Source organism: Sphaerodactylus townsendi, linkage group LG07 (genome assembly GCF_021028975.2).
Source record: "Sphaerodactylus townsendi isolate TG3544 linkage group LG07, MPM_Stown_v2.3, whole genome shotgun sequence".
Lineage (NCBI taxonomy): Eukaryota > Metazoa > Chordata > Lepidosauria > Squamata > Sphaerodactylidae > Sphaerodactylus > Sphaerodactylus townsendi.
In genome coordinates, this window is record NC_059431.1 from 35,359,654 (window position 1) to 35,375,577 (window position 15,924).

At 43.4% G+C, this 15,924-nt stretch overlaps 1 protein-coding gene across 1 annotated transcript in view; it reads left to right on the top strand.

The window, feature by feature from the left end:
• Positions 1–15,924, top strand: part of LHFPL2 (LHFPL tetraspan subfamily member 2) — a 125,237-nt gene that overhangs the window by 86,721 nt on the left and 22,592 nt on the right. Inside the window, exon 3 of the mRNA XM_048504183.1 lies at positions 14,658–15,420. Within this exon, the coding sequence (XP_048360140.1) occupies positions 14,991–15,420 (430 nt within the window). The 5' untranslated portion in view covers positions 14,658–14,990. The remainder of the gene's footprint in view (positions 1–14,657; positions 15,421–15,924) is intronic.

Sequence of the window (15,924 nt, forward strand, 5' to 3'; positions counted from 1 at the left end):
GTGTTTGTGTCCACCACCCTGTGTCTGAATTCCAAAGATGCCCACAGGCTCAAAAAGATGGAGGACCTTTCATCAAACCCAATTGCATGCTCAGTGCAGAACATCATTCTTGATATCCAGTTGTCCAGCTTCTGCTTGAAGACCTCCAGCAAAGGAAAACCTCCCCCTCCCCCCAGTAATTGGTTTCATTGAAAACATTCTTATAACTCCATGAGTCATAGCAATTATTGCACACACAACATTCTTACAATTATAGTGAGGAACCTCTGTCCCTCACAGTTCTAAACTGAGGAAATTTTGTCACAGATGGATTTTGTCACAGATGTCACAGCAGATTTCATTTCCTCACAGACATGTCTTGGTGATCTTACAGACTTTTGGGGTGAAGGTAGCCCAAACATAGGTATAGATTTTAGTAGATGAGGATGAGAGAATCATATTATCAGATGTTTCTGTTTCTGGGTCAACTGCGATTGGTTCGTGCTAATCAGAATCCAGTAAGCAGCATATTAGAACCAGGCAGTTAATTTATTGTTCACGGGAGAAACTCCAGTTATCATTCAGCTTAAGATATTGTGTTGCAGGTATGGTAAGGAAGTTAATAATATTGTGTCTTCTGCTGCCCAGCTCAAAGGTCTGAACCAGCAGAGTTTAGAGGCAAACCCCAAAGATATACACAAATTCCTCAGATATAATGGATTTTTCATTAATCATTAATTTTGGCTGGAGCCAATGAGTGTCTCGGAAGGTTGATGCAGATATGCACATTGAGCGCACAAAGACTTCCAAACAACATGTGTGAATGACTAATCACGACACAAACACCATATGTGCAACTTTCATAGCATCTGAAATGTGTTGCCTTTCAGCTGCAATACCTAATCATGAGAAATTGAGTGGTGAGAGTAGGCATGAGGAGGGGAATACAATTTGGTAACATTTGAATTCAAGTTATTTTGGCTTTAAAAGTATAGGTAAAGCCAATAAAATGCAAATACTAGTATCAGTAACCTGAATATTTTTGGGTTTTGGGGAAAATATTCAACTCCATTGTAGCCAGTGTGGAATTTTGCTGGGGGGGGGGGTGTCTTGTGTGTGTGTGTGGGGGGGGGGAGTATTTTCACACTAGAAGTGCCTAAGGGTGGCTGAGGAGGACTCCTGAAAAAGGCAGCCAAGTCTGATGAACTTTGATTTGGGGGTCCAGTTCTGTCAGGACACTCTTACGATTGATTTTAGGCCCTACACAGCTGGCACTGTGTACAATAGGGATCATCCTCTGTCACCTTGAAATGCTTCCAGATCAAGAATGTGAAGGGGCATCTATGCTGGCCACCAGCTGCAGGTACCCCTAGAGCCACCTCCTGTGAGGGGCTCTGAGACAACATGCTGTGTCTCTCGGACTCAGGAAGAGGTGACACAAAGGGAGGACGTTGAGATGGCTGCACTTCAGGGGGCATTTCCATGTGTTCCTCCTCCTCCAATTCTGGTCTCTCCTCCTGAGTCCCCTTGGAGGGTCTGATGGACTCTGAAAGAACCAAGGAGTGAGATAGCTTCTCGAGCATCCTCTGGGTCTTCAATGTGAAAAGCTCTGCAGAGGGGTCTTACTCTTCCTCAGAGCCCACCCCCAAGAACAGATGAGGTGTCTCCTCCTCTGTTGCTGGGAAGCCTGAACATCAGTAGCCTGAGGAGGGGCAACGTGTGCAGGAGGCCTCTGAACAGTGCCAGCACCTGTTATATGTGCGGGTGAATCTGCTCCAGCAGCTTCCTCAGTAATGAAGAGCTCCTTGTGAGGCACTTTCATCACACCACTCCAGCCAGACAGTGGGGTGGTAGAAGGAGGCTGAGCAGCAGACCTCCTCACAGGTCAGGGGAAGACTGCAGCTGTTCCCCTCTAGTTTTCTCCTTTGTTTTCTACTTGGGGGCCTGCTGAGTTCCTCTCCTGTCACTCATGATTTCCCTGGGCCAAACTAGGCTCTGAAAGGAGACAAGTAAGGTAGACAGTTATGAAGGAGTTCATTCCATAGCTGGAGCCAACACAGGAAAAGTTTTGTTCCTAGATGATGGCCCGAAAAGAAAAAGCCTTGATGCAAATCATGCTAGAGAAAAAGGGGATACTCAACACATAGCCAAAACCAAAGCTTTAATCCAAACTCAGAAATAGACTGATAAACACGCTGGCCTATACTTAGTGCTTGGCAGATACATTCTGGCTGGTCAGTTTTCAAACCATCATTAAAGGTAGCTTCGCATAGAGCATATTGATGGTGACAAGTATCATTAAGGGTCGGTTGTTTCATGGTGACCCCCATAGGGTTTTCAAGGCAAAAGACTACCTCAGGTGGTATTCCATTGCCTGCCTACACTTAGAGATCCTAGATTTACTTGGTGATTTCTCATCTATGAACTAACCAGGACAACCCTGCTCAGCTTTTGAGACATGATTAATCCAGCTAGCCTGAGCCACCCAGTTCAGAGTAGATAACTTTATAGAAACCTAATGTAGAAGTCATCAAGGCTTAAATGACAGATCTCTGTTTTCTGCCAGCAGCAGCTGAATAAAACAACTCCAGGTGACATCCTTCTCTTCAACAGAGGTTTGTGCTTATGATATTTTGAATTTTGAGTGTTCTGTCTGTAAAATCAGGTTTATGAAACTCCTTTTCTTTCTGTGACTCACTTCATCTGCTATGATGTTCCTGGATTATAAGGCAAAGGACACAGAGTTAGGATGTAGTCTTTTATTCTGTGCAGAGCCCTTGGAGTGGCTTGTGCAGAACTTCCTAATAAGCTGCGCCCTTGCCTTTATTGAGGAACAGCTGGTATTAATGCTCATAATCCATGCAGAGTTCAGTCATTTTTCCCCTCTTGGAGCTCACGATTTAGAACAGTAACAAGGACATCCCAAGGCTGTACTAATTACAGGAGATTGAGGGTTTGGCTCTGTTTGGAAAGCTGATTCATGCATGCAACAAAGAAGATCTCATCTGGGGATTTTGAACCTTGAATGATTTCATCTGGAACAGAAAGGGAAAAATTCCTAATTTTTCTCTCAGTTGATAAATTCTTAAACAGTTACATTATTGCAGTACTTGTGACCATACTTAGCCCTTGTGGTGGGCACTTTTTTCTGTGACTTTGCACAGATTCTTTTGATATACCACAAAATACTTTGCCGTCTTCCTTTCCATATAGAAGATTTAATAAATGTTGGAATTACAGCAAATCTTCTGTAAGTTTTCAAAACATACTGTTCTGGCCGCAGACATAAGGAATATGAAAGGCAATAACCAAAGATAATTGGAACAAATCCATAATCCAGGAAATTGGACCTTTTATGATCCAAAGCATCAGGAGTGTGACCTTGTTATGCACTATAGGACTAAAATATTCCAAGTTTTAGTGAACTTGAGAATAATACGGATGAATCACCACCTTGCAATATCCTAATGGATGTTTACATAAATTTCATTTTTTGTTCTCATCTAAGTTTTAATGTTATCAGTGGAATGGAATGATATGTTTCCTTTCCAATATAAAAAAATCCATGTGTTGTAGAATGCAAGAAGAGCTCTGCTAGACCAGACAAAAGATTTGCTTAGCCCAGCACCTTCTTTCCCACAGAAGTAGTATGCTTCTGGGAAGCTGAGAAGGAAGGCATGAAGATGACAGGTATCCTCTTCTCCCACCTCACTACTCGGGTTCCATTTTGGTATGTGCGGCTTTGATAGACATTCTCCATGAATTGGGAGTAACACGTCCCCACTTCCATTTGTATGATTGGGTGAGTCCAAATGACCAGGGTTAATATTATAATCATTTAAATGTTTTTATTTTCTTTTTTGCTATCAAGTAGCAAGTAGCAGTTGATTTGTGGGATTTTCAAGGCAAGTGATGAACAGAGGTGGGTTGCTATTGGCTATGTCCACATAGCAACCTAGGATTTCCTTGGCGGTCTCCTGTGCAAGTACTAACCAGAGCTGACCCCATTTAGCTCTAAGATCTGATGAGATTGGGTAGCCTAGGCTATCCAGGCCAGGGCACTTACATTCTTAGCATTAGCTTAATCTCAGTTTCACAGTCCTCCACAGTGCACAGAAGTGCGGGAAGCTGAAGCTATGCTGGATTATTCAAATTTTCTCTGTAGTTTTTGAAGTGTGTCTAAAAATGAATTCCCACGTGGTTATGGGTGCTGCACAGCAAGCTGGAGGGAGGCGATGCATGGACTCAGTCCACCTCCATTGTGTACCAGAATGGTCCTGATTCCAAGGATTTCTTCTTCTGTACAAGCTTACTGTTGTCTCCCATTCACATTGAAGCATAGGCAAAAAACTATCACAGCTGAACAGCAGGAAAAACACTGTCATAGTTTCTTATGTGTTTCAAGAGCTAACTACTGAACTGCTTAGACCAGGGGTCGGGAACCCGCGGCTCGCGAGCCGCATGCGGCTCTTCCACTGCTGTTCCGCGGCTCCATGAGCGGAGCCGCCGGCCCCCTCTTCGCCCGCCCTGCAGGAAGCAGGGCGGGCACATCTCCAGCCCGCGGCCGGTGAGGCCGCGCCGCGGGCTTTGGCTCCTGCCCACCCCGTTGCTTGCGGGGCGGGCGCTCTCCCGGCGGCCGGGCAGGCCGAGCCGCCGGGCCCCTCTTCGCCTGCCCTGCAGGAAGCAGGGCGGGCACATCTCCAGCCCGCGGGGGGGGGGTGAGCGGGCGGGGGAGGGAGGGCGAGCGAGCAAGCAAGTCGCCGGGGGAGCGGACGGGGGGCGAGCGAGTGGGTGGGGGGGTGGGGGTGAGCCAAATGGCTCTTTGGTGGTGAGCCAAATTTGGTGGTGAGCCAAATGGCTCTTTGAGGGGAAAAGGTTCCCGACCCCTGGCTTAGACAGATAGGATACTTAAGGCTTTCATGGCCTGAAACTCCTCTAGTAAGAGGAGAAAAGTGTTGGGAATTTCTCTGGCAGCTGAGAAAGATCTGGGCTGAGCTTTTGTGCTCTCCTTTGTTATAGGTATTTATGCTTGGGAGTAGGCAGATGTCAAGAGCCAGAGGATTCTTGAATGAGCTAAGCCAGTTGCTCCAGGACCAGCTCAGAATGGTGGAGGCTCCCCTCCACCAATTTAAATTACCGGTATATATTTCTTTTTCTTTGTAAGCCATTTACAGTTCCTGGTGGGAATAAAAGCAGAGTAGAAATACTTAATAAATTAATAACATAAATCTAAGTAGATCACGTCTACATGATAAGATAAGGATTATTTATTGTCATTGTGCACTCACAACGAAATTTACACGCATTCCCCGATGCACACTATTTCAGACCTCACACCCCATCCTCACATTCCCCTTCCTCCACCCATCCCTACACAGCCCCAAACACATCAGCACGAAACCATGGAGTTCAGCATAGCCACAGCTCTAGAATAGAAGCTATCTCTAAGCCTATTTGTCCTTGTTTTTATAATCCTATATCGTCTGCCAGATGGTAACATTTCAAAAAGAGAGCATGCCGGATGAGACGGGTCCTTCAGAATATCCTGAACTTTCTTTAGGCAGCGGGAATTATAAAGTTCTTCCAAGGAGAGGAGAGGGCAGCCAATAATCCTCTGGGCAGTAGTGATCACCCTTTGGAGTGCCTTCCTATCTGCCACTGTGCAACTGGCGAACCATACACAGATGCAGTAGGTTAAGACACTCTCTATAGCACAGCGGTAGAAGGAGAATTTTGATACATCCATATGTCTGCAGTGATTGAGCTGCACAGTAAGAAACTCAAAGCCTCCAATACTGTTCACATGGAGAAGAAGGAGTTAAGGAGCCCTTTGCATGGGTCTCAACTCATGCAGGATTGAATTAGTGCATTCGGCCTGTTTCATCACTTCTTGACCCATTAAAAATGACTTGCCAGCCAGCTTTGTGGGCTCTTTTAAAGTTGTCTGATTCTGTGTAGGAACTAGAGAACTGGTATAATCATAGGCGTAGCTACCACGGGAACAGTGTAAGTGTAATAGCCCTGGGCGCCCTGTGGAAGTCACCTGGGGGTGGTGGAAAAATCACCCCCACACTTCCGAGAAGGAGGAGGGGTGTGACTGGACCTCAGCGCAATGTGGACCCGCCACCTGGGTCAAGGCCCGCCTGGGTGGCGTGCACATGTCGCACCGAGGCCCAGTCATGCCCCCCTCCTTCCCAGGCTGGGCCTCGGCTCCCCCTGCGCCCCGCCCACTTACCTGAGTTCAGCTTTTTGCAGCCTGGTGGGAAAATCAGCCTGATGGGAACTACACTTCCCAGGAGACCCTGCAAGCAAGTTACCCACTCAGGTAATCAGGTAAGTGGGGGTGGGGGCCGGGCACTTGGGAGATCTAGATTCAAATCCCCACATAGTTATTGTCAGGAGCTGAAGGTATAACAGCTGCATGGCAAAACCCTTGATTGCCTTAATGGACTGCTGAAGGACTAACTACAGTCACCTGTTAGCAGTCAGCCAAAGGGAATGACTAAGCATGATTGCATCAGCTATATATAAGAGTCATGTGACCTTTGACTGTACTAGCCATAGGCTAATTAATGTATTATAGTGTATATAAGTAAGCTAACTCAGTTAAGCATGTTCCTTGCTGGGGACAGGACCTAAGCCGAAGGCTCTGTCCGTTTAAACTGTATATATTGTATCAATGCCAATACATCCTTTCTTTGAGTGAAGTCCCTGGCTCCAGTGGTTATTGCCACACTCTGTGTATGCTCAGTTGCGCCTACGCTGTCAACTCGTGTCAGTTATGAAGCGTTCCATGTGACTTTGGGGCTGTTACACTTAGGGACCAAATACACATTAGCCTTGCATCCTTCCTTAACCCACCATGAAGACTTATAAACATATACCTTGTGATTCCATATGTGGAATGCAATTCCTACTGAAGATTCAAATTGTGACCTTGGTGTGCAGGGAGAGGGTGTTTCTCCCTGTGCTATGGTCATCCTAAAACACCCCCAGGCAGCCTTTCTGTGCCCCACTCGGGAAACTTGCATGTACTAATGGGAGCACGCAAATTTCCTCACTGGGGCAAATAGCTGCTTAAACTGTTTATCCCAGAATATTCCTCATCTGAATTGGGTCCCCACATGCCTGGCTATCAAGTTCCATATTTGTAATTCGCAAGGCACATCTGAACAAAAGTCATAGTAACATTTTTTAGTTATAACAGCTGACGTTGTTTTTGGGTTAATGCAGTATTTGGGAAGAAGAAGAGCAATTCAAAACCTTATGCTCCTTTACAACAGCAGGGGTTGATCTATTGGGGGTGTTTGATAACGATCTCTCACACTGGAATCATGAGAGTGGCAGCTGCTACTGGGCATGTGATGCACTGTAGAACAAGAGCCAAGATGCAGTTTTAAGGGCTGAGATAACAGGATTTTGATTAATACTCAGTTCTGCTTTTTCAGTTTGTGTGGGAACTGCCTTAGGTGTAGATTGGAGGAAGTCAGGAAATACGTCACCATTCAGTAGCCTCCCTGACTTTGCCTTTTCTCTTCTCATCGTGCAAATAATATGATTTATAAGAGCAACAGAAAATAGGGAATAGGGAGAAGGAAACATTCAAGTTGATCTAAACTGGCTGGAAGCCTCTGTTTTTTCCCCCATGTGTTTTTTCACATTCTTTGGAGCAGCAGTGGTGTAGTGGTTAAGAGCAGGTGCATTCTAATCTGGAGGAACCTGGTTTGATTCCCCGCTCTGCCACTTGAGCTGTGGAGGCTTATCAGGGAATTCAGATTAGCCTTGTTCACTCCAACACACGTCAGCTGGATGACCTTGGGCTAGTCACAGCTCTTCTGAGCTCTCTCAGTCCCACCTACCTCACAGGGTATTTGTAGTGAGGGGAGAAGCGAAAGGAGATTGTAAACCCTTTGAGTCTCCTTATAGAAGAGAAAGGGGGGATATAAGTCCAACTTTTCTACTTCTTTGAGTTCATATTTTCTTCTCTAAATGGCAGTAATTTAAAATCGGCAATGTGTAAATAGCAGCAACTTCTGATATGCGTTGCTCAAAGCATTTTTCAGAATGTGGTAGATCCACTAATGAATAGCAGTTGAGGGAACTAGTGCCAAAACTCTGGCAGCCATTTCTCATTTTAGACAGCAAGATGTTACGTTCTGTTTGGTAAACAAAAGATACACAAAAGTCCTCTGCATGGTTTCCTCCAGGCTGTATAGAACATAAGAAGAAATGGTCTTATTATGCCTGCAGCTGCTTTGTTTTGTTTTTCAAGCAAAAAAAAAAGGTCCAGTTTCAGCTGTCTGTGTGGCCCTCCAGCAATTTATTTAAGTTGAGCCAAAAGGCACTTTTCTAAAGATGAATTGTTAGTTGACAAAACGAAGAAAGTTGTAGAGGGAAGAAGATTAAGAGACTGCAGTGTCATGATTTCAGACTTGCACTTTATTTTTAAACATTTGTAAATTTTGTATTAATGTGATGAACATTTTATTGTATGTAGTGTTTTCCATTTTATGTATTTCTCTTATTCTGGTGGCCTAAGACCGTACCCATTCAATACATTTTTAAACAGAAGAGCTGAGAACTTTTGGTCCTCTTTCCCCTATTCATGTATTTCTGTAGATTAGCCTGCATCACCCTAATTCCTTGTTATTATTGCATTTATAATAATAACATCTCATTGCATCTCATTTTATGAGATGAAAGTATCTTAAGCTGATCTGTGTGTGTGTGTGTGTGTGTGTGTGTGTGTGTGTGTGTGTGTGTGTGTGTGTGTGTGAGAGAGAGAGAGAGAGAGAGAGAGAGAGAGATTCCTATTTCCTGGAGATCTCTATCCAGGTTTTGGTTATATGCAAACCAACTTAGAGAGGTTATTGTATCATGATCCCTGCAGACTTACTCTGGGAGCAATACTTGTATGGACATCAGGAATGATGAGGGAGTTGTACAGAGCAAGGAACCTGTACCTTTCAACCTATGGGGGAGGGAGGGAAATTCCATGATTACCAGGAATCTTACCACGAAAGTAATTCTTTTGTTGGTCTGATTATGACTGTGCAACATTTCACAAGTGACTTTTACAGCCATATCAGTTGCTGTTTGACACTTTAAAAAGACTTCCGCCAGAACTGTAGTACATTATAGGTACTGAAAACATAGATATCTATGGGTTGGTGTGGTTTGTTTTGAAATGAACCAAAATTCTGTACCAATGTACCCATAATTTATTTTAATGGAGAAGAAATTCAGTTCCCTAACCAATATAATGTAAATATATTTGCATGCCATGGATTCATTTATTTTTAATAATTCTGTTTATGTTTGTTTCAAGATGGATTGAGGAGCTATGCAGGAGATACTCTTCATCTTTGTAAATCCCGTCTCGCTCCTTCACCGGTTTCTGAGACTTCACATGTTTAGAAGCATGTCTTTACAGACAGAGGACTAGAGTCTTGCAGCCTGTTGTGTCCCTTGAAAAATGTACGCCCTTGCAGCATAACGCAGGTATATTGGAGTGACGTTATTGCTGGGCACTGAGATCTGACAATCTTTAACAAGGCAGTAATCATTGTGCTTCATGGTTTCTGCAACATTCACAGCCCCACCCAAAGTGATGGGGGCAAAAGAGCTCAAGAGAGCAGCGCAGCTTCGCACCAGCACATTTGCCTTCACTTACCTCAGCGGGCTGCGCAGACTCACCAGTGGCTGCCCATCCCACAGCCCCACTGCCACAGAATCTTGAATTCCTGGCTGTGCTGGGGCTGTGCTGGTGTCCCGCTTGGATCCAGCATGAGGAGTGAGGGGTGTTCCCAGGGCAGAGCCAACATTAGTTGGTTGCCTCTCAGTGTTGAGGGCTGGGAGTGTGGAGACCTGGCTTTCAGACTTATGCCACACTTTTGGTGGTGTAAGTCCTTTAAGCTCTATGGGGCTTTTCGGTGGTGGTGGTGGGGTTGGAGGCCTTTTCTGATCTCCCCTTGCCACAGAGAGACCCTCTTGGAGGTGGTGGGGTGGTGGCAAACTGGCACCACATTCCACTGACTCCAGGTTTGGATGGGGCTGCCCATCCTGCAATCCGGTGTAACTACTCTGGTAAGAAAATCTGTGGCATGTGATACATATGTGAGATCATTATGTTAACCTGTAATGCTAATATATGAACAAATGGATGATGTAGACATCTTAATGTTGAAGAAGTAAAAATAAATTGACATTGGTCAAGGGTGCTAACTCAGTAGGAAACCACATGCTTTGAGTATGAAAGGTCCTAGATTCAGCCCTCCAGCAGAAACATTAGGATATTAACTGACCTGCACTATTATTTCCTCTGTAATTTAATATATAATTGCTAAAAATGAATGAGAATTGTACATTTCCTTAAACCTTCAGGTTTAACTTACTGCCTGTATTTCACTGTGCAGTAGTTGGTGTACTACACCACCAGTGACAATGTCAATCGTTTAATTATAACTATGCCACTGAGCATCAGTGGCGTTGTTGTTAAAAGCAGAGGCACTCTAATCTGGAGGAACCGGGTTTGATTCCCCGCTCTGCCACTTGAGCTGTGGAGAACTCAGATTAGCCTGTGTACTCCAACACATGCCAGCTGGGTGACCTTGGGCTAGTCCAGGGGTAGGGAACCTGCGGCTCTCCAGATGTTCAGGAACTACAATTCCCATCAGCCCCTACCAGCATGGCCAATTGGCCATGCTGGTAGGGGCTGATGGGAATTGTAGTTCCTGAACATCTGGAGAGCCGCAGGTTCCCTACCCCTGGGCTAGTCACAGCTTTTCGAAGCTCTCTCAGCCCCACCTACTTCAGAGGGTGTTTGTTGTGAGGGAGGAAGGGAAAGGAGTTTGTCAGACCCTTTGAGTCTCCTTACAGGTTAGTAAATTTAAGACTTACAGGAAGAAATGTGTTTCCATTAAAACAATAATGAATACACATCTGTAATAGCTAACAGTTAATTAGAAGAAACCAACTTCAATAAGACATTTATAGAAGAGGTCTTTCCAACACTTCAGAGAACTGTTGCATGTCATCTGATCTTGATTAACCCACTACTCTGGGTGGGTATAAGTAGTTCTTTGTGTGTTTTCTTTTGAATGTTTATTTTGTTCTGTATGAATATAGCTGGGACATAGATAAAAACTGGAAATGGAGTACAGCTAAAAGAATAATATGGAGTGATACAGTTTATGTTGGATAAAATATCTAGTATATTGTTGACACTATGCATTAGTTATTACTTGCAGTTGTTTCCATTTCTGAATTTACACTGAGTTGCCCAGGCGAGCTGGTTGTCCATCATTGACCTGGGTTTCCCAGGCTAGTTTGATCAGATGTCAGAAGCTAAGCAGGGTTGGCCCTGTTTAGGTTTTGATGGGAGACCACCAAGGTAGTTCAGGGTTGTTATGCAGAGGCAAACAATGGGGAAATGTGTCTGCTCATCTCTTGCCTTGAAAACCCCACAGGGTTACTATAAGTTCACTGTAACTTGACAGCATGACATAATTTAATAAACTTTGTGCTTCAATTTGATTTGTCATTAATGCAGTTGAAAACATTGTCTCATAAATATAATCCAGCTAATGTATCCTATTATTTATCTAGATATTAAGGTAACTGTCCTAATATTTATGTAATGCAGTTGAATTCTCCAATATGGATTTTCTTTAGAAGATGTAGAATTTTTCAGAGAAAATGAATTCACATCCTTTTATCCCATAAACTGTTTACAGCAGTGACATAGGGTGGGGACAAATGCCCCAGGTGGGCCCCCATTTAGTCATGTGGGGGCAAAAGATCACCCCTACACTCCTCCCCCTTCCCCCCTCGGCTGGGCCTGGTGGAGACCACAGCCAGGCACCCCCCGGTCCTGCCCTTCCCCACAAAGCCTGGTGGATGCCGCAGCTGGGCACCCCTCAGCCCTTGCCAGGCCCTACCAGGTTGCCCAGGACCACTGTTGGCTCATTTAAGTGGGGTACGGGGGGCATAGCTACCACAGGGGGGGAATGGGGTTGCCATTTTGCCCCGGATGCCATTTTGTCCTGCTACACCTCTGGTTCACAGAAATGTGAGCAGATGCTGAAGTGAACTAAAATGTTCATATAATGAATAATGTAGAAAATGTATGATGTTCTGGCACAAAGCATTCGTTTCATTTATTCATTTGTACATAGATTCAGGCTTTTAGATAAAACAATATAACAATAGTAAGTCAATAATAACAATATTATAAGTCAATAATAACATTAATAAATATTTTTGCAAAGTCTAAACAGCTGTAATTATTGAAATACATAAGAAAAATTATTGAAATACATGCGGAAAAAAACATTCAGCACTTTAGGAAAAAGTAAATATTGACTACATATTTTAAAATCACAAATTAAAATTACAAATTAAATCTACACAAAGTCAGTGGATATGAAACTAGGCACTGAGCTAATGGCAGTAGCTTAGTTTTTTTAGTGCAGCTGAGATGTATTTGGCAACTGCTAGAGAGATGTAATTTTAATTTCCGGACAGAAGATTAAATGATTGTCCTCCAAACGGCTGGGAGAAGAGACAAGAAGGGGAGTTCTGAGAGAAGCTCTTAAATTGCTATAGAGCTTGCACATGAAGGAAATATGTGTCTGTGTTTCACAGAAGTAAAAACAGGTTACTTTAATTTTTTTAAAATGCACTCCTAAGAGTGCCCCAGGACAAAACCTAATAATACATCCATTCCTGATGAGTGTTGTACCTCATTGTAGTGTATCATCTCAGCTTCCCATATCTCAGCTTGGCCTCCTCAGCTATATCCTGACCTTTGAGACTGCAGCTGAACAGCTGGAGTCTTTTTGCAAAGTCTGAAAAGTTATTATCTGCACTCAAGGCTTGGGCTGAGCTTGGGACACTGGATCCTTTTGCCAGAAGGTGTGATAGCTCTACCATTCCTTTTCGCGGTCTGTTTTATAGGAATGTGCCTTAACATGGTTGTGGTACAAGAGGGATGGGAGGGAGTTCTACATACACACTGTTCCTAAGCATTGGGTTCAGGTGCCAGCAGCATTGTGTACCCAGTCTCTGGGATCTTTTGAAATGTGTACATCTTCCATGCCCTATCCTTTTGCCCTCTGTAGACCGAAGCTGACATATCCCAAAACTTTGACTTCTGAAACCTAGGAGTAAGCTGGATCTTGTACTGGCATTTATATCTAGCTCTTTTTCCAGCTACATTCCTTACTGACACTGACTTCACTTGGTAGATGTTGATGATTCATGCTTTGACTACTTTTCCTTTCAACATTCAGATAAAGCTCCACACCTTGTAAAATAAATACACACTTTGCTCTCTCCTGTGTATCTGTGAACAATTCCATTGCTTTGAAAAAAACTGTAAATCAGTAGCTGTTCATTCAGCTTCTCCCTCAAAATGAAGATATGTAGCATCATACATGTTTGTGTTCTGATCTAACAAACTGCATTTTAAAAAGTATTAACTTGGCTGCTTCCTAAGCAAGCATTCCCATTAAACTTTTCACCTCTTTTATAGCATGGGCAACATCAACAGAAACTATCATTACAGTTCCTTCCTTCCGGTTTATTATTGAAGTTGGTCGTGCTGAGAGGATTCGCTGTTTTGGCAAACCAATGCGATATCTTTCAGCGTATATTATTTACAGAGGGTGTGTCTGCACCACATGCCCATCACTCTGCCTGACAGGATCGCCGTTTGCCTTTTAATTCCTGCCAGAAGTCAAGTTGTGAACTGAACTAGATATGTCCTTACTCCTTTTGAGTGCAGCTAGAGGTTGGGGCATTTTATTGCCTTTTTAAATTAAGAAAACATCCCTCAACAAAAAGTTACTAAAACCCATCATCCAGAATAAAATTAATGGGGGCTTATTCTTTTGTTCTCGTCTTCAAAGTGGAGGAAATCATGGGATCTGTGGTAAGCCACTGAGCACTAATAATTTGTTATATGGAACGGCTTCTGCTTGGTATCATTTTAGGCAGCCGCTACCACACATCTAACATCTGATAGCCTTTCTTCCTCAAAGAAGTGGTTCCTAGGCAGATTACCGGAAGTGATTTGTGAAGTTTCAGCAGAAGAAACATATCATGTGCCTGGGAAAAAAATTCTGACTTGTTCACGTGGATCAGGCAATTTTTTAAAAAAGTATCAGTACAATGAATTCTCCCATACCTGTACATAATTATAGACGGCTAAAATAAGGTGTCATGTGCTACTTTGTTAAAGACACATCATGATGTTCTAGTTATGTTTTGCCTTGCTCTTCAAAGCTGCTGTTTTTATGCGGCACATTTTAACATTTATATTACGGCTGCCAGCATGCAATTTTTCAAGCAAGAGTTTGAATGAATGGGTGTGGTTAAGAGTTTCTGTGAAACTTGTAAAGGTTTTGACAAACAAGCACTAAGTTGGGCGTTGTAGAACTGATTACTGGAAGTGCAGCACTGCAGGGGACTAAGAACCCTGCTGAGGGTTATAGTCCTGGAAAGTCTCCAGCCGACGGCATCTGACAAGCTCATGTTAGAACTATTAGATGTTGATTTAGATCCCGGTTTGAGAAAAAAAAAACCTTGGATGGTTCTCAGAAACTGTGGGAGGAGAATTACTTTCCCCCCTTTCCCTGTAACATTCCTCCTTACCCTTTTTCTTTTCTCTCTCTTAGGTATGTGATGTCAAATCAGAAGGCTGTCCTCAGTAGCCTCCCACAAAGTATTGTAACGTCATGTGCCAGTATGAATATTAACATAGTCATGCAAACTTCAGCGCTCAGCAACCAAAGAAGAGAAAAAGGAAGAGTATGTTTGGAGAACAAATAACTAGGAAACGTTGCCTGGCTTTCTTCTGTTGAGAGCACACCGACCTGTTTTCTGCAGATGAAGAGTTGAGCTGATTCAAGCTTTTTCAAAGAACCTTTACATCTTTTTTTTTTTACGCTTCCTTTTTACTCTGGATTTCAGGCTGTGAGCTGCACTGGGCACAAGCACTGGACAGCAATATGTGTCATGTCATTGTCACTTGCCGCTCAATGCTGTGGACACTCCTGAGTATTGTTGTGGCTTTTGCAGAGCTCATAGCCTTCATGAGTGCGGATTGGTTGATTGGCAAGGCAAAATTTGGCAGCTCTCACAACATAGACAATGGGACAGGAGGATCACTGGAGCCATATCGTCCAACTTTGGGGATCTATGAACGTTGTACCAGAATCCAGCATGTGTCATATTCCAGGCGAGACACACAGTGTGGCCCCTATGCGGAGAACTTCAGCGAGATTGCCAGTGGCTTCTGGCAGGCTACTGCTATTTTCCTAGCCCTGGGGATCTTGATACTCTGTGCTGTTGCATTAGTATCTGTCTTCACTATGTGTGTACAGAGTATTATGAAGAAAAGTATTTTTAATGTCTGTGGGCTGCTACAAGGAATTGCAGGTAGGTGTAATGGAGCACAAAACTGAGACAACTTTGATAGTCTAAGTAAGCATTATGTGAACAAAAAAACATTCTTTTCAAGGTTTTCCTTTCTAGATTGTCCTCATGTTCTCTTTTGAAAGTTAGACCTGTCAGTAGTTTACAGTACTATCCTGAGCTTAGAAGGGGGTAACACTTCTTAGGATGGCACTGTTGGTCTCCAGCAGGCTACATTTGATAAGTTCAAGTTGTGACTTTGTGTTTCATAAAATACAATATCGGTTGACATTTGTCTGACCAATTTCCTATTGTGTTTCTGTTTGGAAAAGATAGCACAAGCTCTTAGTGCTAAACATACCGTCTCTTCCTCTCATTGCTTTAATAATTTTACATTGTACTGAAGACAATACTATTTGTATTTATCCAAGTATGTGGTGCCTTTTGCAGCTACCAGAAATTTTCAATAACTGTTGGAGAGCAGAATATGATCAGATTCTCTGTTCACTTTAATTACCATAACAAAGT